Raw genomic sequence first — 27,900 nt, 5'->3', positions numbered from 1 at the left:
AGTAGATTTTGTACGGATTTATTATCATATAATGAAATATATATATATATATATAGTCATAATCGTATATAATTCTAAATTAGATACTGTTACTTTACATAATTCATCTGGTGATTCAAAATAACATGGACCTCTACTTATTTACAAATACAGTGCAATGTGTATGCAATAATAATTAATAAACGATTTATATTACAATATCGGTCAACTAAACGTTGACTCTACTCAACATACAAAGATACAAACTTCCTGTATACATACACACGACCCATAAAATTTATTTTTTTTTTTTGCAATTACTTCGTGTCGCGTTCTTAAAGAGTGTCCGTAATATACAAGCGATAAATGTTTCTATGTTTTGTAAAGTAAAACTAATATTGTACAACTTTGGAGGAATGTTGTGATGGCATAGCACCAACTTCACTATGAATCAATTAGTCAAACTGCAATGGCACTTTACAAATTAAATAATGTGTCTATTATATATATAATATATATATATAATTTTTTCTTCATGTAAAACCTACCCAATAACGTAGTAACAATAACAACGGTGGATCGAGCTTTTTAGTTCATCCACTTGCGGCAGTTAGGCGCGCCACACGCGCATGCTATCTTGTGCTGGTCATCTTCGATGTCGAATTTGTAATCATATGCCAGCTGCAAGGAACAATGTTATATAAATCTCTTTCTTTTTTAAGTTAATTATGACAAGATTATCTAGCGTGAATCAAAAGATAACGTACCTCCTCGCCACGTGAGATTCTTCGCTTTGCAAAGATTATAATTCTAAGATCACGTTCAACCTCAACGATTTCAGCGACACAATTCGGGTTACAAGAGTGATTGATGTACCTTGCGAGACCACCACACAACGTGGCATCGACCACTCTCTCTTCATCCAAGCGAAACATATAAATACCACGATTCTGTAATAAATATATTTCTAAAATTGCTTTCAACCAAATTCTTAATTCGCTTTTTTCGCCCCCTTAAGCAAGTACGTATCGCACGTATAAAATTAAAATTGTATCGTACACCTTATATTATTTATAGCATTGTTCTCTGATACACGCTAGTCAACTAAAGAGAAACTTACCCTTGCTTCATACTGCTTTTCCCTAGTCTCGGCCAATTCAGTACGAATGATTTCTCCGATGTATTCAATGACCATTGTGTGTTTCTCTAGATCGCGCGCGGCATAAAGTCCCAAACCTTGGATCTTGGAGCGCGCCAGATATACGTTGTTCCGCCACTCTTGCTTCATCTTTTTGTACTGAGAACTCTTCGAATGCACAAATTGTTTGGAATAGGGGCACGCCACTTCGCCTGCGACAGTCGCAGTTGGAACAAAAGCTGCTCGGGCCGATGAGCCTGTGCGCTGCGTGTGAGGCCTCTTCCAAGGGAGCTGATTGCGAAGACGAGCTTCCGTTCTTGCGCTGCCGGTGGGATTGATCGCTAACGGTAATTCTAATAAGGGATTTCGACCGTATTTAAACCTGTAATCGGTCAGAGTTTCAATGCCTGGAAGACTTTCGAGAACACGGACGACCGCTGGTTCGGTAAGTCCAAACAAATCTTCGCCGGAAACGTAACGCGGAAATAGTTGGACGCTGTGCGTTGATCTTCGTAGCTCAGCGAGAGGTTCGAGTATCCTGCTCCAAACAGCGCGAGGAGTAGCGTCGCGAAGTTCAACATCCTCTTGTAAAGGTTCTTGCACCAGGACGCGAAATTCGGGTCGACCAGAAACGTCATGGATAGAACAGACGTAACGGCAACGTTTGTTTGGCCGTCTCATGCTCCAATAAAATCTAACGATTTTGTATCCGACGGGGTATATGTAATTTGGGGTATGGAAGTTGGCAAGCTGGTGTGGAAGCAGTTGTCCGACGCTTAAAAATATCAGACTTCCAACTCTCAGCAGGTGATTGTGTTCCGAATGATGCATCACAGCTGCGACCTGTCTATTCTCGTCACGATTCACGTACACTCTTCTGTATACGGAAAGCGTGGTTAATTCGTTATCTTTTTCGTTCTTTTGTACATGCTGAGAGCAATAGGTACTCTGAAAATTATATTAAATTTTTATTTGAGTTTTATATTTCTTCACGGTTCGTACTAAGTTTATAATATTGTTGAGGTATTCACCTTATTCTTATAAAAAACACAGCCATCTTTAACAGCGCAGCCAAGGTGGTACACGTTGGTGCAGCGCATTTTAAAACATTTTACGGTAGCTCCCGGTTTCTCGCAAACAATACAATTTAATACAAGACTATGTTGCAAAGCGGTATCGAGATTCATCAAGGCACCATTTACAGTTTCATATACATTTTCCGACCAAAGGGCACAATTCAAATGCACCCATTTGTCAACATCAAAATTAAGAAGTCTAGCGGGACCATCGGCTGTACCATCACCTTGACTGTGGCAAAACATGCATCGTCGACTGTCTTCCGTTTTGGCAGGTACCACGGTTACCCCCATTCGGAAAAGCATCTAAAAAAAGAATTATATTTTACACTTATATTACGCTAGGTCGCATATTTAAATCTTTATTTTAAGATATCCATGTACGTACTTCTGTAATTTCTTTATCGGTTGGTTTTTTGTATTTGATTGAAGGTTGCATCAAGCCAACAGACCACGTCTTATATCGTAGACCTCTCCATACTTTTACAGGTGGTTGTATCTCAGTCGGTTCAGTTATAGACTCTTCCGTAGCCAAATGTTTCTTTGGCCGTTTCTCTTCTGTGATTTCCTCTTTCGTCTCGATGACATCCTGCTCTTCTTTCTCCATTTTTATCCTCACTTCGGTTTCCTTCTCTGTCTGATCAATTTCCATATTTTCAACATGATCCACCGGCTGTTTGACCACATATTTTTTCCCTTTCTTGAAATCATCATCCAATATTTTAGTATCTATTTTATGACATAGATGGTCTACTATCGTTGCAGCCTAATGAACGAAGAAATATGTTAGACACTATTCATCAAATTATTCATAACGTTAGTGATATAATATAAATTTGAATATATATATACTCGTCTCTCAATTTACGCGGTAAATTATAACACAATTCATGCGGCCAGGAAATCTATCTATAAAAATCTATCCATAAAAATTTTCCTAGAAGTCTCAAAAGTAATAAGTGTATGCAATAACTTATTTGCTAATGTTGAAACAGTGCTGTATGAGATAAGAATAAAAGTACATTACGTTGTGCTAGTCGTCATACATGTATATATTTTTTCTTTTGTGCTGATAGACTTCATCTACGCGATTGAAAATAGTGTAAAACGAATCCACGTGGAACGGATACTTCGCGTAAATTGAGACACGGGTGTACATATATCCTTTATCATAATATTCTAACATACAAGATGGTTACCTTATCTTGTGTGTTCGAAGGTGTTCTATGCATAAGGGCAAATTGCATGTAACAGGCTGCTGAACAGAAACATAATTCATCACCGGGTTCAGCCTCTTCCTTACTTAAAAATGGTAAATCAGATACTTTCTTTCTTATTAAGCTATTCAATATCACAACATCGCAATGACGACAGAATTTGGCGGCGCCGTTCAAAATACTTTGTATATCAATTGGAGCTGAAAATTTACACGTATATTATGACATCATTTGCTTGTTTAATAATAAAAAGATAAATAAAAATTATAAAAACCTTTGTTAGTAATTTGTATTGCATTGAAATACACACCTCCCTCTTTACCATCTTTTCCCTTGATTCTATAAAGACCTAATTTCTGACTAGGGGGAGTGGTAGTACGTTCTACAATCTGGTAACCAGTGGGAGGAGCTATATTTAAGATATTAGCCAAATCTTTAAGTACTCCCATAATGTCGTCTGCAGCCTGACTATTCAACGTTAATGTAACTGTTACGTTTCCATCCCTCAAAGGTATTGGAGGTGACTTTCCGAGCCTATATAAATTATTAATACCAACAAACATCTTCTCAAACGAATAATGTATACACACATGATGCGTAAAATAATGTATTGCTTACGTACCGTGGTATTCCTAAATTCTCTTTATCTTGTTTTGCGATGTCTTTACCGACGTACGTCGGTTTCAATCTAATCGGTATCGGTGAGATTAAAGGTATCACGGGTGACACTCGTTTCAGCCAATCTGATTCCTCGTCCGACTCCTCTTCGATCAACCTCAAACCCGGGAATCGATGTATAAATTCCGGAATGACACATTCGGGCGAAGATGAACTGACTATCGTGTCGGGAGAATCGACATCACGGTTCATTGACATGGAATTTTCTTTCTTATCGTCAGCTAAAAATTCAATATTATTAGTTTCTCTTATATAAGAGGAACTGCAGAAATCAAAGAAAAGATGGACTCGGTTCATAGTGTTCAGAGCAACAATACTTACATTAACGATCCTAAACTTTAATTAAACAATTTTAAAATTTCAGACGCACGAGTTCAAAATTTCTTAGGCCGTAAACATACAGAGAGCGGTAACTGTTAAATCGCAAAATTGTCATTGACTGTGTCATCGCTTGTTTTCCCACTTACCGCTCCGTATGTTACAGTCTTAGTTATTGTTAAATAGTTGACATACGAGTATTAATTCTTTTTTTTTCACTACGGTACGTGGTTTTAGCCACTGATTTAAGTTCAGTAGAAGTAAATTCAGAATAGATAGAATAGAAAACTAAGAAAGGCTGAGGTATTAAATAGAGTAGTACTAAATAGAGATATATATATTAAATAAATAATATATAACCGTTTGAGTCCCAAGCAGCGCGATCGCGCTGTTTAAATTTTGTGTCGAAAAATCTTAGTATATTTGAACGCTACGAACGACTGACGGTATTTTGTATTTCATTGTTATTTTCACAATAATTTTTATTGAACAAAACTTGAAATATTTATAAACTAATAGTACGCATATATAATAATATAGATGTATTTCATAAAGTAACGAATATGACGAGCGCTACTGTGCCGCTTGTTTCTCTTCGCAATCGATTAAGACAAACGCTATCACGTTGTACGGGACTTTTTGACTCTGTTTTTTCAATAGCCTCTGGGACTCAAACGGTTAAATTGTATGAATAATAGATATACTGAGAATAGATATACTGAGCATTAATGGCGAACTTAAATAGGATCTACTTTAAGATATTTAATACCAAAAAACTCTTCGAGTCCATTTTCTCCTTCCATTTTCACCTAAATGCTTACAATCATCCAATTTTAGAGGTGGAAATTCTTGATCGTAAAATCCTCTCTGAGTAGAAGCAGGCTGTTGAGGTGGTAAGGGCTCCAATTCACCGAATGGTTGAGTGTTGTAGTGATCAGATACACCCGGCAATGTAGCAGATCCGTATGAACCAACTAAATCTCCTGTTCTGGTGTTGTAATCTTTCTGACTGCCGATTTTCGTCAGATCTCCCGACCCAAAGATAGGACAAACGCCATAATTTCTGCCTAGAAGTGGTTCTAATACTGCCATTGGCTGAAGTTGCCGCAATTGTGCCATTAAATTGTCAATGAACGTGTCATAATCCTCGTCTAAGCGGGACACTTTTCTAGCACGCTTTTTCTGAGGTGCTGCCGTCGCATCCTTCCCCTGGCTTTGCTTCCTTTTCTGTTGATACTGTCGCCTTTTCAACTTCTTGAGATCTGCGAGATTATACACGTGCAAGCACGATCTTATCTTCATATAGAAATAAAACCTAATGGAGTGTATGTATTTGTTGTTACAATATTAATTGCAATTTTCATGAAAATATGTATGTATATATTTTTTCTCAAATTGAGATATATCAAAAAGTTATTAAAAATAAAGAACTAAATTTCTTTTGAGATTTATTTAAGCAAAGATACTAACATTAAAATTGTATCACATACAAGTTTCAGATTTCTAATTACTTATGCGTATGTATTCTTGGTGGGGAAGATATAATAAGGTGATAAATTATACATTACATACCAGTTTTGTCGTCAATCGATCCATCGATAAGCTCCTCTTTGGCAGTAAGAAAGTCTTTGGTATCGGTTAATTGGGTAGGTGTACCGCTAGATAGAACTTCATCAAGAACTTCCTTTTTGACTTCCACTAAAGGCACTGTGTGTTGTGCATTTGCACCCTGTGACGCCTGGGCATGGTGGCCCACCGTGTGAGACACCGTATGAGGCACTGATGGCGGTATTGTGTTTACGTGTGAGGGTTGTTGCTGGGTCGAAACAATGGGTTTCGGGGTAACTGGTATCTGGGATTGAGTCTGTGGTTGTGTCTGTGGTGGTTGCTGCACGGTCGTAACCGTCGTCAATGGTTGCTGTGTGGCTTGGACAGTACTCGATACCTGCGTCGTGGACTGGATACTCTTGCCAACCATCGTTGTAATCACTGGTTTTGTATGTGGTACCACTCGTGACACGGTTATTGGAGTTGATACAATACATTGTTGTGGAATTGTAACAGTGTTATTAACGATAACATCGCTCGTTTGTTTAGGTGGTGGCTGGGTAATACTAGGTGGTTCTTGTTTTATGGGAGTTGTTGTTTCCGAGGCCTTTGTAAGTGGTGGTGGTGGCACTTGTTTGGTTACTGTCATTGCTGGTTGCTGGTTTGCTTGAGTCAAAACAGGAGTGGTCTTCGTAGGCTGAGTAGTTATCTGTTGCTTTGGAAATGTGTCAGCCACGCGTTGTTGAGACAAGACTGGTGCAGAAGTTGTTAGCGGCGGAGGTGGTTTCGGTGTTTCTTCTTTGGTCGGTGGACTTTGCACTTTCAAAGGTGTAACTGATTGCGACAAGAACGACGTCTCCCTGTTTAAAACTTGTTTATTACTAGTAGTTTTAGGTGCCGGTACCTCCTTCAATAAAGGTGGTAACACGGAGAACGGAGTTGGCGGCACGGGCCTCGCTAATTGCGCCTCCAAAGATGGTACTAATGGCAAACTAGGGCCTTGCGAGGAACCAGAACACAAAGTAGTCGTTGCACACGCGGTGTTCTGTAGCAGTTGCTTCAACAATACATTTTGGGACTCCTCGATTCTGTGAGAACCAGCAGAGCTTTTGGTTATCTCCAATTCGGATCTAGTAGCTGGCGGTTTTTCAAGAGCCGATTGCGGTTTGCTGTTGGATTCTTCTGGCTCTTTCTTTGATGGTGTACTCTGCGCCAGTCTCTCAAGATCAGCGCTTTTAGTGTGCTCTAAATGGCTGGTTGTTTTGTACTGGCTCTGGCCAGAAGTGAGCTGAGAATGCAAAAGAGTCGGTGTTTGAGACAGGGTAGACTGGAGTATACTGGTGGTAACGTTAATATTGTTGGTGCTTGCAGTGACTATAGGAGGTACGATAGTTCTGACGCATTGCATGGATGTTGTAACTGTCGTTGACGTGGCATTCACAACCACGCGAGAAGATGCCGAGGAGCAGCCTGAACTTACTTGCAGAATCGCTTGGAGATTCTGGGTCCGTTGCACAGAAGTTGCCATCACCGAGCTCAATAGGTTACTTGCTTGCGTAGGAGCTGTATTCGTTCGATGACCAGCCATAGAAGATTTCGCTGAATTTGTACCAGCTAACATTGCGTTTAACATTGCGTTTGACGTAATCGAAATACCTGAATTGGTCGGTGGCCTGGGGGTGATCACGGACGACGTTTGTAGAGACAGACTACCACTAGTTTGCGACTGTACACCGCTGGATGTAACTCGTAAAAATGGTTCCGAGGAAGTAACCTTAGACAAAGTAGAAACAACGCTTACTGTAGAATTTGTACTTTCCTTTGTATGCGGGGTGTAATTGGTCGTCGTGGTTTCTAGTTCAGCTTTGCTCGTGCTAGTAGAATGAGACGTGGTCATTGAGGTCTGTAGTCGCGCGTTCGTGCTGCTGTGTAGATTATTTACAGAGTTTGGCGTGGATGTGGTCGTAGATAGTATGTTCCCTACTTTTGGCCCTGAGATCGCTGAGGATACCATTGTCACGATGGCGGTTTGATTTACGGTCGAACAATTTTGCGAATGATTCGTCTGTAGAGAAGAAAGCAACGTTCTCAGCTGGTGCGACACATTGGCGACGTTTGACGTCAGTTCTGTGGGTTTTGACAGAGGAGAAAGATGCGGCACTGTCGTTGTGGATTTCTGTAATTGCGCTATAGTACTTGCTACTAAGGGAATACTCTGGTGTGGGATTGGCGAGCTCTTCTTAGGGACTGCTTCTACAGGAGGTGGACTGGCCTTCTGTACCTTTGGTCCTTTGTTCTCGTTTGACAAGAGGTGTTCATTGTCGGAGTGTTCTTGTTCTAGATCCATTAAAGGGTCTTGAAGGATGTTCAGAGGTAAAGTATCTAAAGGTGTTGGCAATTCATACATCATACTAGACTTTCTGGATCTGTCTTCCTGAAGCATTTCGCTGTTAGCCATTTCTGGCTTAGAGGATATGATGTTATGCAACATGTCCAATATATCTTCGGATGATTCTTCCATTATACTCTTCTCTTCATTGAGGCAATGCTGTACATAAGGTTTACAGGTGTCAATTTCTGTACACAATTCATTATGTTTTTTTTCTTTCTGAGGGACATTCATATTAGTATTTTCTGCAATGCTGGTTTCAATTCCTTTGGATTTAATACTCATTCTTTGAGCTTCAGAAGTTGTTACACTTTCCTCTTTATTTTCATTTTCAACTGGTTCTGAATCATTCTCCAAAATATTCACCAATGATAAATCATCTGTGACTGGTGATATCCTTTTCAATGAAGAAGCGGTATCTGCTTTGTTTTCTGTATGAGAATTCTCCCTACTTATGGTGTTTTCAGCAGGGTTATGGATAGCCTCAAGCATACTTTCCAATTCATCAGTAGTATTCAAAGGATCATTTTTCTTATCATCAGAAATAGCTAACTCTTGACTAACAGTTACACTTGTAGGTATGCTTATACTCAAAGTGTCTACACTGGATTCTTCTGAATTTTTTGTCGAATGATCAGGTTCATCTTTATCATTTTTTACTTTCACGCTTTTATCCAATATTTCCAATTTATTCTCCTTCGACACAGTAACAGAGTTATTTCCATTTTCTTTCTTAGGAAGATCAGGTATGGACATTTTTGGTGTCGATAACGTGACCGACGTCGGTTGCACGCTCAAAACCAACTTCGTAGGATTGCTTGATCCATCCATTGCACTTGTGGCAATACTTTGCACGAAACTGGTGAAATCATTCTGTACATTAGTCACTGATGACATGGTTCTTTCCGTACTTGTAATCTGAGGTCTAAGAATCTCCGTATTTTGTGAACTAATTCGAGTTAAGGCATCGGTCTTGACAATATTTTGCTGTGAGGTAACTACGATATTCTCCAAAGCTGTCTGACTAAGTTTAGCAGCAATTTTGGCATCCGCCACGATGCTCGCCATAGTTGATGGCAATTGTTTTTGATTATTAAAAGAAGGAGGCACTACTTCTTTCGTTATGCTTAAGGTTGTAAATATCGGAGTTGATTTAATAGTTGCATCTGTCGCTATGAGTACACTGGTGGATGTGGTGATAGCGTTCGTATTTTCGGTACTAACACTTATATTCGAAGAGGCTGAAAAAGAAACTATAGATCTACATGTAGATGATACGCCAATGTTAGCATGATGTATACTCGATGGTGGGATTTGATTGTAAAGAACTTTGTCAGAGAACACAAACGACGTAGGACTCCTATTTGGTTTTGATTCTTTTTGTGTTTTTGATTGATCTTCAGCAGCATTTTCTACAATAGCATTTTCCTTTGGTGTTTCAGAAACGCTAGTGGTATCAACTTTGTCTACTTCCTCTGCACATGATTCTTTAGATAAATTATCCTCAGGTGATTTTGTACTGGGATCGATAATTACTACCTCGGATTCGCTAACGAAAGACACCATGAGGTCTTGCTCGGGCGATTGATCCATATAAGATCCGGGCGATGGGTCTACGCGAAGTTCTTCCTGATCAGGCGATTCTGGAGTATCTGTGACTGCTACCAATCTTTTCCCAGATTGTAAAGTTCTTACTATATCAAGTCTCAGACCTTTCTTGTTTCTCGTATGAGAGGGTACTAAATCTTCGTCACTCAACATCGGTTCATCTGTCTGAGATTCGGGATTTTCTATCTCTAATATTTGCACTAAGTCGTGTCCTTGACTACCTTCGTTAACCAATGCGTGACAAAGAGAATCATTACTATCTGCTGATAAGTCTACGACCATTCCTGGCTCAAAAAGCACATATTCCTCCTGCATATCACCTTCCAACGTTCCTGATATCACGTCTACGAGTTCCGAATCTCCAAATTGATCTATAACAGTAATATCGTCGCTGTCTCGTTGAGCTGTTGAGCTCAAAGTCACTTCTGTATTTACGATAGTTTTATCGTCATCATAATCAGTAGTATCAGGTATCGGCTCCATCTTGCTGCTCGGACTACCCAATGTTAGAGGTCCATTGTCTGATAATGAAGTGGTTTGTTTGATTTCCAAACTTGTTGGTGGAGTTTGAGGTGGTGTATGCGAGTCGTCATCAAAGTCATTATAATCAGCGCATACCAATGAATTAATTTTTGATTGTGGTATGCCGGTTTTCCTGTGAACAACCACAGATGTGTTCGGTTTCTCGTCCATATTTAAAAGATGCGATTCGGAAGTCTTCCCTTTACTACTCTCCGGTTTAGTAGACCACATAGGAGAACCACCTCTTAACCCAAGCTTAATATATCCAAATCGTCCAAAAGGCAATGGATTTAATGGATTATGTGGATTTCCTCCGCCCCTATTCGTGTGATCCGTTGCAGACGACTGCTCTTGTTGAATAGATTGCTGTTGGTGCTGATGTTGTAATTGTTGCTGTTGATCACTTGGTACTGTGTGGTTACTCGAAGTTTGAGTCGTATAAGAGCCATGTGGTGTATGTGGTGTGTGTGGAGTGTGCGGTGTTCTTGGCGTTCCTGGATTTTCTACGCTTTGTGGTCGATCTGGCATCGCTGGACTATTTCCAGTAGATTGTCTTCTTTGCATTTGCATGGGTGAGCCACCGACCATGGGACTACGTGGCATAGGAGAACTAGGAGGCTGAGACGTTGGAGGATGATGAGTGTTGTTTAACTGGTGCTGGAGCATGGGAGATGTTGACGGATGGTTACGCGACATCGGACTTGGTGGTTGATACTGCGATATCATTGGCGAATTAGGTGGGTGTGGATGAATCCTTGTGTTCATAGGACTGGGAGGTTGTGAAGTTTGACTCAACTGCTGTTGCAGCATAGGTGAGCCCATAGTTTGCTGAACCATGGGACTACGAGGCATGGGAGAACTTGGAGGTTGTCCATAGTTCTGTTGCATTTGTTGATGGAGCTGGGGACTCGGAGAATTAGCAGGTTGAGACACCATTGGAGAACTTGGAGGTTTCTGCATTGTATGTTGTTGCTGTTGCTGTTGTTGCATTTGCAGAAATTGTTGCCTCTGTTGTTGAACTATTTGTTGCTGTTGTTGTTGTTGTAACAATTGTTGTCTCTGTTGTGCTATTTGCAGCGTACGCTGAGTCATTGCATTTTGTCCATCTTGAAGAATCGAAGTAGTCTCGTGTTGCTGTTGAATAATTTGCTGTCTTTGGAGCATTTGTTGTTGTTGATTCATTAGAGATTGTTGGTTAGGTTGTGGACTTCCAAGAGGGGAACGTTGTCCGTATACGATCCCTCCTTGTAATGGCATCCTGGGCCTTTGTCCAGGTTCTCCAACGGCGGGTGGACGCACGAAACGTTGTGAGAGACCGTGAACTCTGACTCCTTGTTCGCCGATGATTTGTTGCGTATTTCGTGTATCAGGAGTAAAAGCACCTGGACTAGTTGCAAGTCTTCCACTGATAATCGCACGATGCTGCGGAGATGTCATTCGAGTTGCCGAAGGACCACATATTCCTGGCGAAGGCATGGCGCCAGGACTAAAGGGGCTTTCTTCGTTCTGTGAGTGTGGAGTACTAATTCTAGGAGATTGTTGCATATTATGTGGCGACATTGTTCCTGGATTTCCAGACTGTGGATTACCAGGACTGTGTTGCAACAAAGGTGTGTTAGGACTATGCTGGATGATAGGAGTCGCTGGTGAATGTTGTATCATACTTGTTGAAACGTTTCCAGGGCCTGGGCTTTGAGAAACGAGAGCAGCAGGACTATGCATCGGTGAATGTTGAGAAGGCGACATTAATGGTGAACATGGTTCATTGGCTTGTTGCTGAGGTTGTCTCTGTTGTTGTTTACTGTGATATTCCTGTATCAGCATACCGTGCTGACGGGTTTGCTTGCGACTCGCGTCTAAATGCTTTTGTAATATTGCTTGCTCACTGGAAATACGCTGTAGCTCGGCCGCATCATTCTCCGTTAACTCGTTGCCAGACTTCCGTAACTGTCGCTGTTTGCTATTGAGAGACTGTAAAATCAGGATAGTTTAACTGTAGCATGTCTGTATCGTTTAGAGGGCTACAAAAACGAAAACGCCGCAACATAAAAACATTCTATCCTTACTTTTCGTATTTTACGCAGCTTTTGTACCTCAGTTTCGTAATACTTCAACTGCTGTAACAACACTTGATGCTGATGGTTTAGCCATTGCTCGTACTGCAGTTGCATTTGACGGTCCTGTTCGTTCACGATATTTTCCGGTGGTGTAGGTGGAGCAGGAATTTGGGAGATATTAAACGTGGCAACCCTCGCTATAACAAATAAAAAAGTTTTACAATTTTATTCAACATTATAATCATAACATTATTTAAATAGTACACTTCACAAAAAGTATTCACGATACTAACGTTCCGGTGGAGTCTGTGTTGCAATCGGTTGTCTAGGGACCTGAGCTGCTACTTTCGTTGCATCCGGTACTGCTTGTTGCCAACTGGTACCTGGAGCGGATGATGGGCTTGATGTACAAGGTGGCCTAATTACAGGAACTCCTCCAGGTACTGATGTAATTCCTTGTGGAGGAGAAGCAAGGGGTGCAGAACCCAAAACATCTGCTTTAAATTGTTCTAACTCACTGTCACTTAGAAGTGGTCCTCCAGGAGTTGTATTGTCGCTTTGTTGTTGCTGCTGCTGCTGCTGTTGTTGCTGTTGCTGCTGCTGTTGTTGCTTTTCTTGTTCTCGTTTCTCTTGCTCCAACAACTCCTCCAACAATAATGGTTGTTCCTGTGAACACCACTACTGACAGCTTATCGAATCTCCAACTAGTCAATGGGTTATTATAGAACTATGTATGTGGCTCAATGAATTGTAACAGTGATATATAATTAGATACTAAATTCGTATGTCATATAATATTATGTAGTGAGTAATTACATACTGAAACAAGGCACACTGATCATCCCAATAAGTAAAAAAAAAAAAATACAAACATGCAAATATTTTACTCCTACAGCAATTATTAACATAAACATTATTTAGACAAATTTATGGTATAAGAATATAAACATAAAATTATAATTATCATAAAGCAAAATAATATACATGATCTGATGAAGCCTAGTGTTTTTTTATTCAAAACATACATGCACACAAAAAGATGCAACATATTTTATTAATAGTATATATTATATGTAAGAATTATTGGATAAAATCTATAATCATTTTAATCGCTATTTTATAATCAGATATTATAAATTTCTATCTTCATAAAAATTTTACTTGTAGGGTGATGTAGACTTATACATATGTTACTATATTCAATACAATGCACGCAGAACAAATTTTAGTGATACTAACATATTCTTTTCTCTGATTAAATTTATTAAATAATTTTTAATAAGAACAATGTATAAGGTAGGAAATAAAAATGGTGCAGAAATACTAAAAATAATCTAGAGGATAGAATCTTTGAATTTTGATATCATTGCAGGTGATACATTGTGCTGAATGCTGAAAAGTCCCCAAGTCTTGCTCACCTGCAGAAGCAAGGGTCTTCGGTGAGGGTGAGGTGTCATTGCGGGCGTACCAGTATGTACCACAGGGGCCATTGGTGGACCCGCCACCGGTACTGAATGCCCTATATGGACTGGGGGCCGCGTCATACCCCGCCCACCTGGGCACAGCCCCATCTAGACATGCACCAACACCAATGCATTGCAAACACCCAGGCGAAAACACCATTTTACCACAGCCAATACTTTTATATTAAATAAATTACTTGCCTACGTCCTACGTTCATAACAAATTCGAGACCTCCTGCTCTCGCTCGTTATATTTAAAAAAACTCGATACTTCATATTACACAATTACATTAAAATTCAAAATGCTACAAAATTACAGGATTAACAATGATTATTTGACATTGAAAATACAACATCCGCGCGTATACGTCAACAAATGTTTCGTAATGGATGTATCGTGTATAGAAATCTAGAGATAGAATAGAATTTATATGTAAGAAACTAAGATTGTTATATTTAATTTTCATTAGGAAAGTAAAGAACGATTTTAATAATACGTGTTATGTTTTTCATGAAGCGATCATTGCTTATCAAATTGCGAGATATTTAGTATTCTCATGGTTAGAAGAAAGTGTTATTAGATATAATTGCATAAAAAATACTCAAGATTAAAGCGATGCAAAAACATCAGAACATCGAGAATACGTGTAAGATGTACAAACCTGTATGGGTCCGGGATAAGGGGGTGGTGGTCCAGGATACGGAGGTGGAGGTGGTGGCGGCGGTGGTGCAAGGGGCATACGTGGGCCAATCATATGATTTACAGCAACTACCCTGTTAGCAACATTTGGTACAGCTACTCTCATCCCAGCTACAACACGCTGTTGTTGTTGAGGTACTGCAATAATAAAATTTAATTAAAACCGACATTTAAAGTAACTTTTTAAAAATTTTATACCATTACGCAATCGAGTGAATATATTTCAAGAATCGCTTACCTTGGATATGTGTTTGTGGTATTCTCTGAGGATGTCCAGGAAATGTGGACGGATAACTAACCGTAACGGTGTTAGTTGATGTAACAACGCCAACTGCTCCATCAGGCGAAAGCAAGCGAGTTCCTGGAGGCATAGGTCTGCCCATTGCCGCAGCTTGCTGCACATGCTGATGCATTTGTTGTTGTACAACAACAGCTTGAGCATGTGATTGAGGCATAATCGTGGACGGTTGCTGTGGTGTTTGTGATGTTGCGGTAATAGGTGTTACTGTTTGTGCTTGTGTTGGAGCATTAGACGTTTCTGTCGGCGTTTGTACAGTAGCTGTCGTACACGTGTCACTTATGTCAGTGTGCACCGCACTCGTTGCGCCTAATTCTGTCGATTTTCGCTCCTCGTCCTTAATCTCCTTCTTTTGTTTTTCGTCCTTCGTCTCTACCTCAACTGGTTCTAAATCTAAATCAAGTATATTTGTTTTCTCACCACCAGTTATGTTGCCTAATTCGGGATCTGCGTATTCCAAAATATTAAAATCTGCTCCCATTTCAGCTATAATGAAATAGAGAATTCAAGTTTATATTTATACTTTGTGTTGCACAATTAATTACAATACATGAATTATAGTCTAAATATTTTACTTACCAAGCAGTTCATCATCATCATCGCCTAGGTCTCCTAATATTGCACTCACGCCCTCAACCTCAACCATCGGTGCTCCCTCTTGTTCTAATTTCTCAAGCTCTGCAGTGACGTTGTCAGGAATTTCTGATGGTTCAGAAGGACTAACAGTAGTTTCACTAACTGTTGCTGGTATCAAAGGTGCTCTTATACTAACTCCTTGCTGACCTAACATTCTAATTCCCTGATTTAGATTATCCTGGGATGTTCGCACTATCCGTTGCGTTATATTTTGCCCTTGATTGGGATCTGTAAATATGATATTTATTATAAAAAATAATAATATATATAAGAATAATATGTATAATATAGAATATACATCCACCTGGAAATCTTTGTTGTTGTAAAACGTCATAAGGTTCTGTAATAGTATTTCTTGCAGCTGGCATTCGTGTTTGCAAAGCTTGGTTTCCTTGAAAATGCTGTTGAGTTATAGTTGCAGCTACTTGTGGTCTTTGCAAAATCATTCTAGTTCGTGGATCTATATTCTGTATCCTGGCATCTATATTTCCTGCTACTGGATGTCTTGTATTTATTCCTAAGTACATGTTAAATATTATCAATAAAATAGGACATATAGAACATATTTCATAACCATATTATAGCAACACGATAAAAAATGCAGAATGTTACCAATTTGATTTCTTATCAAAACATTTGATTGGATGGGCATCCTAGGTCTAACAATACCAGGTGGTAGAGGATGCCTGAAAGTGCCTTCACCAGTATTATTTGTCGCTTGAGAATGTTGTGGAAGTTGTACATGACCCGTATCAAATTGTTGTTGATTGCTTTCTGTACTACTTTGACCATCTAGAAATCAATATAAATATACATATAATTTATGTTTTAATAAAAAAGAAATACTTTTTTTAATTTCTACTATATAATATACCTTGATTCCATGTAGTGCTCACAGGCTCTATTTTTTTATTAAACTGTTGTCTTTGCAACAGATCTCGTAATTGCCTGTTTACTTCTGGTTGTTGATTGAACACTTCAGGCTGTTGCGAATCTTGTCGAGGTTCCGGTCTTGGTGAGGAATAATTTGAAGCGGGAGAAGGAGTGGGAGGCTGGCTACTATAAGGATCAGGCGTACGAGATGGAGCATATACATGAGTAGAAGGACGAGTAGTGGGAGCATTAAACATAGGCCGTGGCGTACCTGGCGGTTGAGAAAAGACATCGCTTCTTGGGGAGGTGGAATAGTTTGATGTGCCACCGATTTGTGACCTAGATGTTTGAGAACCTTGAGAGTAAGCTTCGGTATTGTCAAAACGTTGAAAATGGTCCTGGGATTGTGATGAAGCTGGAGACTGTGGAAAATCGTGAGGAGATTGTGGTGCTTGCGGAGAAAATGGAGAGGGCGGTTGTGTAAAGTTATTTGGCATCCCCGGTCTAACCACAGTTCCAACTGGACGTGTCATAGTTGTACAAGGTTGATTAGGTAAACGTGGCATACCCTGGTGAGGGCTTTGAGGTGCTAAACCTCGTGTAACTTTTACGGGAGGAGTCGCAAATGTATTACGTGAACCAGGGGACTGTGAAGCTAGTGGCCCCATATGGTTTCCATCCTACAAAATAATTTGTACATATTTATAAAAATTTATTATAATTTTTGTTTGTAACTATAAATTGAAATTATACCTGTGATGTGGAGACTTGTAATTGTGTCGTTAATCCAGTAGTATTGTCAGTATTTATTTGAGTTGTATTATCTTCACTTATTTGTCTATGGACTCTGTTGATAGCTATTGAGGAAATATTTGAAAGTTAAAAGTAAAATCTAATGTTTATTGCAGTATATAAATATATATAAATGAATATTATATACCATGTATACGTTGGTCATGAATAACTTGTTGCTGCATATGTGCTTGCTGTTGACGTAGTGCTTGCAATTGTTTCCATTGACGTTCCTGTTCAGCTTCTCTACTGGAACGATCTCTATTGGAAAGTCTCTCTTGTTCCTGTTAAATACAATTTTGTTAGATTTAAAGAATTAAACATAACAGAAGATCATTATATCCTTACAGTGCTTATTTTTAACATGTTATAATACAAATTATTTAATAGCTATAACATACTTTTATTTCGAAAATGTTCGATTATCTGATTAATAAAATAATTGAAGAATATAATGATCTGTTTTTCTTTTAAAGCAATATAAAATATACAATAAGGCAAATTGACAATCAGCCAAAGTGTACTTCAAGTTTAACATTCAAATAAAGTAATGACATATTACTAAATTAATATAATTAGCAAAATCTTAATATTTCCGTATGTGCAACATAATTATAATAACCAGCCACCATCTAAAATAAGTATTATTTAATCAAAAGTTTGTATAAAAAACTCTTCTTTACCACACAGAACACCCATAAACATTTATCTCAGATTAATTTATAGTAGTTTCCATGCACTGCATCACTGAATATAGAAAATTATGTTTTATACTATTAAAGAAAGAAGATTGTTTTTTTATGCATATCAAAGAAGGAAAGTATATGCTATATTTATAATAAAAATCATTTACACACGATTGAGAATATAATTAATTATACTTTAAGTATACTGTTAGTGAATAAAAATTTAGATTAGTTATCAAATATCAATAAATAATAATAATTATTTATACAATTATAACATTGTATAAAAACAGTAAGTACAACAGCTTGTACTACTAAAGGTATAAGCGTCTGAAAATGTAAAAAGCAGCAGACGTTAGTAAAACTAACTATAATATTGTTGTACATGGGATATAATATACTACATTGCAACAAATATCTACCAATAACTTGTAATACAATTCATAAAAAGCAATATACTTATATGGATAGATAGGAAGGAAGATATATTTGTATATTATATCTGTGGAATAACAAGGAACAGGAAAAAAGAAATAAACATGTGCTACCAGTTGTCTTCAACATGCCATATACAATGTACTGAGGTATGCAAAATAAAATATTTACAGTACTGCAGTCTAGCATAATATATATTCAATAAAAAATTGTATATATAATGAAAAGTGTCTGATCAATCAAACTAAATAATGTCCAATAAATGTAATACACTTTGATAGATGCAAAGGCAACATAAGATTGCATGATTCATCGCATCAAACCAATGTTCTAAAACACTATTTATCATATCAATGCAATACATTAATGGTACAGGGTACTCTAGAATTTGAGTGTTTCAGATCCTTGGTAGGAATAACTAAAATGTCATTGTTGCATAACACAACAAGAATTCTAATGTCTCTGATCTAAAGACGGATAAAGGACGCTAAATGTCGATCAGACACGTGGCACAAGGCAAGACACTAGAGGCACAGTATAGGTGGCTCACCATAGCCGGGGACTGTACAGGTACAGTGTGAATAATTGCAGTGGGTGGCGGATCGTAGTGCTCCTGGCTGAGGGAAGGAAGGGTGCGCATGATTTCAGATGGGGTGAGCACTCTAATCTGGTGGTCTACCGAGGATAATTGGCGTACAGGACCTACTCCCACCATAACGTTGGTAGTGGGGGATGCCTGAGAAATGCTCAGACTGTTAGCGATAGTACTGGTACTGATCGTAATGTGAGCAGGTGTAGGACGTTGCTGGGATGGTGATGTTTGATGCTGCCCTTCACCGGCGCCCGTGTTGCAGTAAGAAGAAGCAGTTGCTGATGTGCAAGGCGTGGCTGGCGACTGAGCTACTCTAGCCTGGCTACCGGATATCTCTTGGTGCGCCAGGCTGTTAATGGAATTAATAGAATTCACAGAACTGGGCCTGGGTGAAGAAGAAGGGGTTGTGGATGTTGGAGAAGGACTTGGGGAAGTAGATGTTAGCTGCTTCGGCGGTCCCTGCACCGCACACACCTCCGCATGATGATTACTGCTAACTGTTGATACTGTCACTCCTGTTGTCGACACAGTCATTCCATTCTTTTCCTGTGTCTTTTCACTGCCCACTGAGGTCAAAAGCCCAATCTGCCTTTGGTTGGAGGCCATAGCTACTACTGAAGAAACTTGAGCTGATGTCATAGTTGTTACAGGTTTGGTGATGATGGTAGGTGCACTTGTTGCAGTGACTGGGGTGGTGCTTGGTATATCCTTGGATATCTGTCGGTTCAAGGGGTGCCTCGTTCACACACTTACATTATAGTATTCATGGCTTACATATTTCGAAAATACATCATACAAAGGCAATAGTGTAAAATTCAATTCTTCGGAGGATTCTAAGGAACATGAGGGAACGCTATCGGGGAAAAGCTAGATTTAAATCAGTATTCCTAAAGTAACAAAAATGGGCATCTACGCTTCTAATGGAACATGATCTGACTGAAGATATGGATATTGTTCGAAAAATGGCAGTTTAAATTTAGAATGTAAGTAAAGAATATGTTTCGACATGTGTATAATTAGGTAATAACATTTATGATGATGATCAACATAGAGGTAAAGCAATCACATATTATATCCAATATAAATGAGTAAGTAGACTTTAATATAGCATATAATAAGTCAAGGAGATATATTATAAGTTAATGTAACTGTTCATGAATTTTTTATATTGCGTTTGGTTATATGTCTATGTTTATACATTAACAGGTTCCTTCTTTAAACAGATCATGTAAATGAAACCTCAATAGTTGTAAGTACAGGTATTGGACACAAAGGACAAGCTGTTAGTTTGACCTGTGTGTTAGCACAAGACATCTTTGAAGATGAAAATGGATACGTATCACATAAAGATTCACGCTTTTCTAGCACTTATGTTATCATTACGAGTATCTTAGAAATTACTCCTACCTGTTGAGTTTTTTTCATGCGAATTGCAGCTCTATTATCTCGTGCCAGCGTTAGGTATGGAGCTTTTTTATCGTTAGGTAACGCACGCCACTTCTTTAGTATTTGTTTACACCTTTCTGACCAAGCTTAAATAATACAGGTAATACAATTAATATAATCTTTAAATTGAACTTACATTGGAAATAAAATTATATTAATTCAGAATAATAATAATAAAACGAATATATACCCGGATATTCTGTTTTCCACTCTGGGTGATTAAGATTTGCATAAAGAACAGAAGATATAGTTGCTCCTGAACCTAGAGCTTCATCGGCTTCCATTTTAAGATTACTTCTTTGGTTGTATGAAATTGTAGTATTGCCCGCTGATGAGGTACCCTCATCATCATGATTGACCCATGGACTCGGTGGTTCAGAAAAAGCTGGACTAAATTGTGGGCTACTACATGGAGAAAAATAAAAAGAAACAATTAATATTTTATTTCATTTCTTAATTTTATGTTATATGTAAATACCAACGTACTTGCTGTATTCCGAATGATAAGGAGACGGCGGTGGAAAACTCATTGGAGAATTCAGATTAGACTGACCAACAGGAGGCAATGTACCAGGTACTTGAGGTCTTTGAGGTATAGGCATTGTAGTTTGTATACCTAAATTATGTTTGCAATGAAATAGAATGCATGTATTTTAAATAATAATAATAATTTCTTATTAAAAAGTATGATTAAATCAATTTACCAGGATGTGGTGAAGGAGATACAAGTGGTGTGGTAGAAGGTGCAGGGTGTGGAGGTTGAGCTTGAACAGGGAAAACTGATGATTCTTGAGATTCTTGAGATTCATCAGTTAAAACTCCTTTGAATATTTCTTCAATATCTTTACTGTCCATGTTAGGTAGTCCTAATAAAGACATAATTAGTCATTATTTGATTCATGTTATTATAATAAAATCTTAGAAAAAAAGAAAAAAAGATAGCTTACCTGTATCTCGGACCATTGATTCCAGATTGAAATGTGGACTAAGAATATCAGTCAGTTCATCTTTAGTCGCCCCTGGTGTATCATCTAACTCATCTAATGCTTCACTAGCTTTAGCTAAGTCTTCATCCGGTTCATTCATTATAGTATTAACAAGATCACTATCAAGTAAGTCACCTGAAATAGGTAAAATGTCACCAAGGGCTTCGGTATCACTACCTTCATCATCCACGATTTCTTCACGTTTTATGGGTGGTTCTGGAGGTACTTTCTCTTCTTCTTTCTCTTGTTTAGCTTTGACTTGTTCCATTGCTTTTAGTTCATCTTGAGATAACTGAATGGTATCTGCATTCCCGGATACATTTCGTTCGCTATCCGATTCGCTGCTGCTTTCCAATTCCTTTTCTTTGGTCGTATCCATAAGATCTTTACCAAAGAACGCCTCCTGCATGTAGAGAGGAAAACATTCAGAAAGTTTTGTCTTTGGTTTTCTTCTCTGTGGTTTTCTGCGTGGTTTGTCATCGTTCACGCCGACCACGGAATCTGATGGCTTTTCTGGATCTCCATCTTCTTCTTTATCTTTGCGAGTACCCCTTATTCTAACAATAAAACCTCCAATGCCTAATTTCTGCAAGTTACGTTGCCGTTTTCGTCTTAAAATTGGTATGCCATTTTCAGTTGTGTAAATACTAAAACCTTCTGGTGGTGGTTGATCACCACGTGGTGTCCATACCATGCCTTCTTTGAGTACCTCTGTAGGTTCATCTTTAACATCTGTTAAATCTATTTTTCCTCCATTTTCTTCTAAAGAATTGTCTAAACTCCCACCAGCAACTACAGATTCTATAGTAGCCATTATATCTGCTTCTTTGTCAATTAAGGGATGCATTTTTCTTCTTTTCTTCCTTGTTTGTTGATGTTCTGATGTTAATGATTTTATATGATTCATACCAGCTTCAGATAAATAAACGCCATCAACCAAGTATTGTTGAGGGGAAGGTTTGTACAGTTCAGGACTGCGTGATGCTGGTGGCGGGGAGCGAGGATATTTATTTGGTTGTGGTTTAGGTTGGTTACATAAAAGATGGGGCGGTGGAACATCTCTTGGACGACAAAGTACACAAATATAGCCTTCCTCTGCGCATTTCTCTGCTTCTGCTTCGCTTTTAATCGAGTCACACGCGCAATGTAACCATCTTTCGCACTGAATGCACTGTATTATTAGATCTCCTTCAGTATATGTTTCTTGACATGATATGCAGGCAGCGTGAGATGCACAGGGACCACACTGTGTATAATTTTTTTGCCAGCTACTATTAAATCCTGGATCATTTGAACCACATGTTTGGCAGTGTGCACACCATTTACACTTCCATGTACCATGTGGCACATAATCCAGTGGTGGATCCATGCAATAAATATGATAACTGATATCACAATCATCACATAAAATCAAACGAGCTTCGTCGTTTCTTTCACCACAACCTTCACATACTGTACAATCAAGGCACCGCCAACCCTTTTGTAATATTACTTTAGTAACTTTGACATTAGCGCAATAAGGGTGATAACATTGACCACATTGCGCACAAGCAATTAAACACCCCTCTTGATCAGTACCAATTGCACCACACATTACACAAATATCTTGGGTTAATACAAATTTATCTTTTGCAGAACATAATACGAGTCTATTTTCAATCCCTGGTTCATCTTCTTTTGAAAATGAGTCTGACATTGGTCTCTGAAATAATCGATAGATGATTAATTAACAATCACATTAATACATTTTTGAAAAAGAGAAATGCATTAAGAAATAGTGCAGAGAACCATACCTGCAATCCTACACCAGGTACACCAAAGATACCTCTCATTTTTGCTTTGGGCCCTCTTTTCCTCCCAAATTCTGTCATCTTTTGTCGCTTTTGATATCCAAGTTTACCAATTCCTTTCGGGCGGCCAATTATCCCACCTCCGAGTCCTAAGCGCTTCTTCGCAATTTTAGTCGCACAGAATGGTTTTCCTTTTCCAAGACCTATAGAATATAGTGCTTCCTCTGATCCTCCTTGATAATCAAATTCTGACGAATCTCCATCACCATACAGACTTTCTTGTGACGCACTTAAACTCAAATCTCCACCAAAATCATCAATATTATCTTTTCTTTTCACAAGTGCCATATTTTTGCAGTGTAGACAAACATATTCATAATCAGGTTTAACGTCTTTACGATGTTGGTAAGTTAATGGATCAGCCTCAGGGTCACAGGTACCATGAACAAATTTTTTACATGCACTACATTGAACCATTTCCCTATATGCGGCAGCCCGATATGCCTTTCTACAAAGAGGACACGAAAAACCTTTGTTCCTTTGTTGGTAACACGAATCACATACAGTGTAATGGGAATGCCACCGTGATGAAAGACCAGCGCCTGGCGTACGTGAACCACAGTCTGTACATACACGGCAGCACTTACACTTCCAACCATATTTAGGTATAGATGTAACAATTGGTCGTAAACAACTAGGATGGTATGCTTTTTCACAACGTTCACACAACATTACTTTTGAAACATCCTCTGGTTGACGGCACACTTGACATACTCTGCAAGATACACATTGCCAGCCAGCTCGTACACCAGGTAGTAGTGCTAAACCGACACAACTACCATGGTAGTGTTGGCCACAGATGGAACACATTACTAGGTTGGAAACATCTCCCATCCCACAGCAATGCATACAAGTAATGTCACCGTTCACTAAAAAATAGAATATATAAATATGTACATCTAATATATATAAATATTGTACACAAATACCATACATACTGTACACAAGCTGTATCAAAGAAACTACCATATAGCACTTACACAAAAGTGGAACTTGTCCCAAGTGTTGACTACAAAAGAGGGACAAACTCTTTGTATCCTGGAAACAACTTGAAGCTGCAGCACATGGTAAATGAAAATAACGATTGCACGACGCCACCTTTTTTAGAAAAAAAAGTATGTTATGATCTAATATGGAATTAGTTATATTTATATAATGAAAATCTGCAAAAAAATTATAAAAGAGAAGAAACACTGACTTTGCAAGGAATTCCAGCTCCATAATGAGAACAACAAGCGCAACGTCTCGATGAAGCTTGTACTACCGCTGGGCTTAATATTTCTGTTGTTATCTCTTGAGTGTTGCTTGACCATACTGCACAAGATTGATGAACATAATAGTGCCCAGTTGACTCAAATAACGTTCCTATTTCCGGTTCTTCCGAATATCCTACTATGGTTAATTCTTCCACTGGTTCCGAAAAATTTGTTAGACTAGTATTTCTATAAAAAATAGTTTTTTTTATAAACAACTTAGACAATATTAAAACAACTTTATAACATACATAATTATTCATTATAATTTTTAGATACCTGCACTTAGCTAGACTCTTTTGCCTACGACAAGTCACAGCACCAGGACCTGCTGTTCTCGGGCTTTTGTCTCCAGTAGATATATCAACAAGGTGATCGGTTGTTTCGTCACGATTAGTTGACTTTTCAGGGGTAAAACCTTCAGGACAGGTAAATCTTAACAACTCACCCTGCCCTAATTGACTTCTTTCACCCAAATTACATAAAGCACATACTTTCCCTGGCCTAGAAATTAAAATAATTATTAACTTACAGTTTCAGTTAATATAGAAATAAAAACTGAAACATTAAATATTTTTACCATTGTTCTGGAAAATATGGTGGTTCTTCTGGTGCTGGCATGCATCTCTCAGTGTTAGATGTCTCTCCATCAGGAGTAGCATCTTCACCAAGACGAAGAGGACTTGGGGATTCTGAATGTGTATCATCATCTTTACTTTTAGTACGACGTGGTACACCTCTTGCATATCCAAGACTAAATAAATAAAATAATAAATATAATAACATAAAAAACATAAATATTCATATATTATGTACAAGACAACTTAATAAAGAAAGTTATATTTATGCATTTCAGTCTAATAAAATACTAACCCTTTTCCTCTAGTCGTTCCTCTCCCAAAAGGTCTACGAGTACCTCCACCACGTGTAATTCCAGGTGGCCGTTCTTTTCTAGGTCTACCTGGACCCCGCCTAATATTTAGAGGTTTACCTCCAGGGAGTGGAAATTTCTGGTACCGTAAAGGATCATGAAAAGCTTCATCTGGGGTTACTGCAAGAGAAACAAACTTTTGTGCTTCCTCTGAAATGACATATAATTTTTATAATGATATTATGTATTGAAATATTATGATATGTAAACCATTAATATTATAAATTTATCAAAATATAGTGAAAACATATACTCACTATTACCAGGAGTTGTTGGTACAGGGCCAAGTAATTGATCTGAATTTGCTGGTGATACAGGAATCCCTGTTGTTTCTTCATCTTCATCTTCACCATCAGAGGCTTCATCTAGTTCCATTTCTTCCTCACCCTCAAGACGCTCTTCATCATCCATGGCACCTCTACGTTGCTATGTAGTCCTAAGTAAGTAAATCATACATTAAAAGATCATTAATTATGTTTTAAATGTATATCTATGTCATAATTACATTAAAGAATTATATAAGAATTTATGAAACTATTTTCCTATGAAAGTTAGTACAATATCTCCTCAAATTATCCATATGTTAGCCTATTGAATATTAAAATGAATATAGTAACAATCTTTGATTACATATGTTAATTACATAAATTAAATTCTTTTATTGTACTTAAAAGTACTATAACTCATAAATTATCCTCAAGAAACATTATATATATATATATATATATCTTTATATAGTAGTGATAATAGATGGGTATGTTCATAATGATATATTATGGATATAGTAATTATAATAGCATTTCAAAGAATTCATTAGGAAAAAAACTGAAGTAAATGTCATATTATATATAATAGATAGATTAACTTCGACCTTGACTATATCCCCAACTTCAAATTTCATATTTCTACACTTATTGAAATAAAACATCATATATCATTGTAGATATGCACTTTAAAATATTAAAAATCATTAATTAAATGTAAGATACATAGTCCCATGATCAAAAATTAAAATTTTCCTTGACAGTAAATATATCTTACTGAACATGACACAAACAAACCTCTAAAATAATAAAAACTAACAGGAAACAGAAATTCTCTTTATCCGTAACCTTTTGATTAATATTCGATCATATTTTAAACCACTTTTATAAATATTTTTACTATATATATCCAATATTTTATGAAAGAATATCATATTTTACACGAACATGTTCTGAGCACAATCACATAACATTCATAAAATTCGAATGATTATTTAATCTGCCATCCATTTTTCACTCATCAAGACTCCGAAAAATAATTTATAAGTGAAAACTTTCAAGTCTGTTGGAGTTTTTACCGATAATTCATGTACGAGTGTGGTGCAAAACACATCAATCATTTTCCTTACGTATCAATGGTTATTCCTATAGCCGTATCATAGATTACTATGGTAATATTCTTTTTCATAGAAAAATATAGGTCTCGCTTAAAACTGTATTTCACTGTTAATAAAAACATTGACTCGTCTTTGGTCCGAACTCACATAGTTTTTAATCTCTTTACAGTATAGACCTCAGTCAGCTACAGCAGGATGGCGTGCCGCTCGACAATCGGCGGTCATTACACAGTGGGGAAAACCGAGGCACTATAATCACCGAAAAACGCCACTTTTCATCACCAAAAATCACAAACTGTTCTTGTCACTAACAACGGTATCATCACATACGAGACATTGTTTTGCTGTTGGTTTCCCGCGTGCACACTTAACTTAGACTAAATAAGGCAGGGTAGAATTTTGTTGGCACGGCCTTTACGGCGACAGTACGCCATTGCTATGTCAGAGTTTGCAGGCTATAAACATACCCGGGCCGCCCGTAACCACGCCGGATCACGTACCTTCCAGTTACTGTTGTCTCCTTAGCAGTTTCATGGTGGCTTTGCACGTGGAATTATCGGGATCCTCGTCGAAATTCGCACGGCTCATCCAAGTAAACATCTTGTAGTAACAGAAAAAAATGTCATAAGCTGCTTGAACGGAAGAGTACGCAACTGACGAAGCGCTAAAGTCACGGAGTCCGGATGTCGGAATAAAACCAGAGTGCGCACTCGCTTAGATGCTCACATGTGCTGCCGCCATTGTCTAATACCCGAAACGTGTAGGAACCATTGATACAGAGAATCGAAGAAAGGATACACCAATAGAATTTTGCTAACGCAATAAGTTTATTAATAATATTTTATTTTATTTTGATTTTGTGTACATTTTACAGAAAATGAAGTAGATCTTTGCGCATCAGGGATATCTCGTAACTTGTAGAAATAATTAGTAACTTGTTTTAGTAAAAATATTTTTTATTTTGATATACGCAAAATAAGATACAAATTTATTAATAATTTTAATAGTTTAGATAATGTTATATTTAATCGCGAAATATAATTCGCTA

General features: G+C 37.9%; 1 protein-coding gene and 1 long non-coding RNA gene across 14 annotated transcripts; one reads left to right on the top strand and one right to left on the bottom strand.

The window, feature by feature from the left end:
• Nucleotides 1-2: 2 nt before the first annotated feature.
• LOC100646364 (histone-lysine N-methyltransferase 2C) lies at nt 3-27,529 on the bottom strand. 13 transcript variants are annotated; one of them, XM_048412591.1, is made up of 36 exons: nt 27,353-27,528; nt 25,729-25,907; nt 25,414-25,621; nt 25,121-25,294; nt 24,820-25,044; nt 24,486-24,729; nt 24,268-24,385; nt 23,231-24,156; nt 21,399-23,139; nt 21,156-21,317; nt 20,938-21,067; nt 20,642-20,856; nt 20,413-20,537; nt 19,480-19,722; nt 17,441-17,576; nt 17,254-17,357; nt 16,502-17,180; nt 16,240-16,419; nt 15,932-16,144; nt 15,571-15,855; nt 14,932-15,477; nt 14,656-14,831; nt 13,949-14,101; nt 13,049-13,208; nt 12,824-12,985; nt 12,540-12,727; nt 5,979-12,444; nt 5,228-5,668; nt 4,033-4,309; nt 3,685-3,944; nt 3,393-3,610; nt 2,582-2,959; nt 2,149-2,499; nt 1,100-2,065; nt 747-929; nt 3-660 (listed from the first exon to the last, which is right to left on the bottom strand). In XM_048412591.1, exons 2-36 carry the CDS (start codon nt 25,880-25,882, stop codon nt 568-570), a joined length of 17,280 nt encoding a protein of 5,759 aa, XP_048268548.1. In that variant the 5' UTR covers nt 25,883-25,907; nt 27,353-27,528; the 3' UTR covers nt 3-567. The 13 variants fall into 13 exon arrangements, with proteins under 13 accessions (XP_048268548.1, XP_048268549.1, XP_048268543.1 ...); XM_048412592.1 differs by having other exon boundaries at nt 12,824-12,913; XM_048412586.1 differs by having other exon boundaries at nt 12,824-13,208; nt 18,964-19,722; nt 27,000-27,529.
• LOC125386408 lies at nt 4,552-14,487 on the top strand. Its single transcript, XR_007226525.1, has 2 exons — nt 4,552-4,629; nt 13,903-14,487. It is a non-coding gene; the product is annotated as an uncharacterized LOC125386408 (long non-coding RNA).
• Nucleotides 27,530-27,900: the final 371 nt, after the last annotated feature.

Source organism: Bombus terrestris, chromosome 15 (genome assembly GCF_910591885.1).
Source record: "Bombus terrestris chromosome 15, iyBomTerr1.2, whole genome shotgun sequence".
Lineage (NCBI taxonomy): Eukaryota > Metazoa > Arthropoda > Insecta > Hymenoptera > Apidae > Bombus > Bombus terrestris.
The sequence above is the reverse complement of the archived record's forward strand: the minus strand, read 5'-3'. Positions and strand labels throughout refer to the sequence as shown.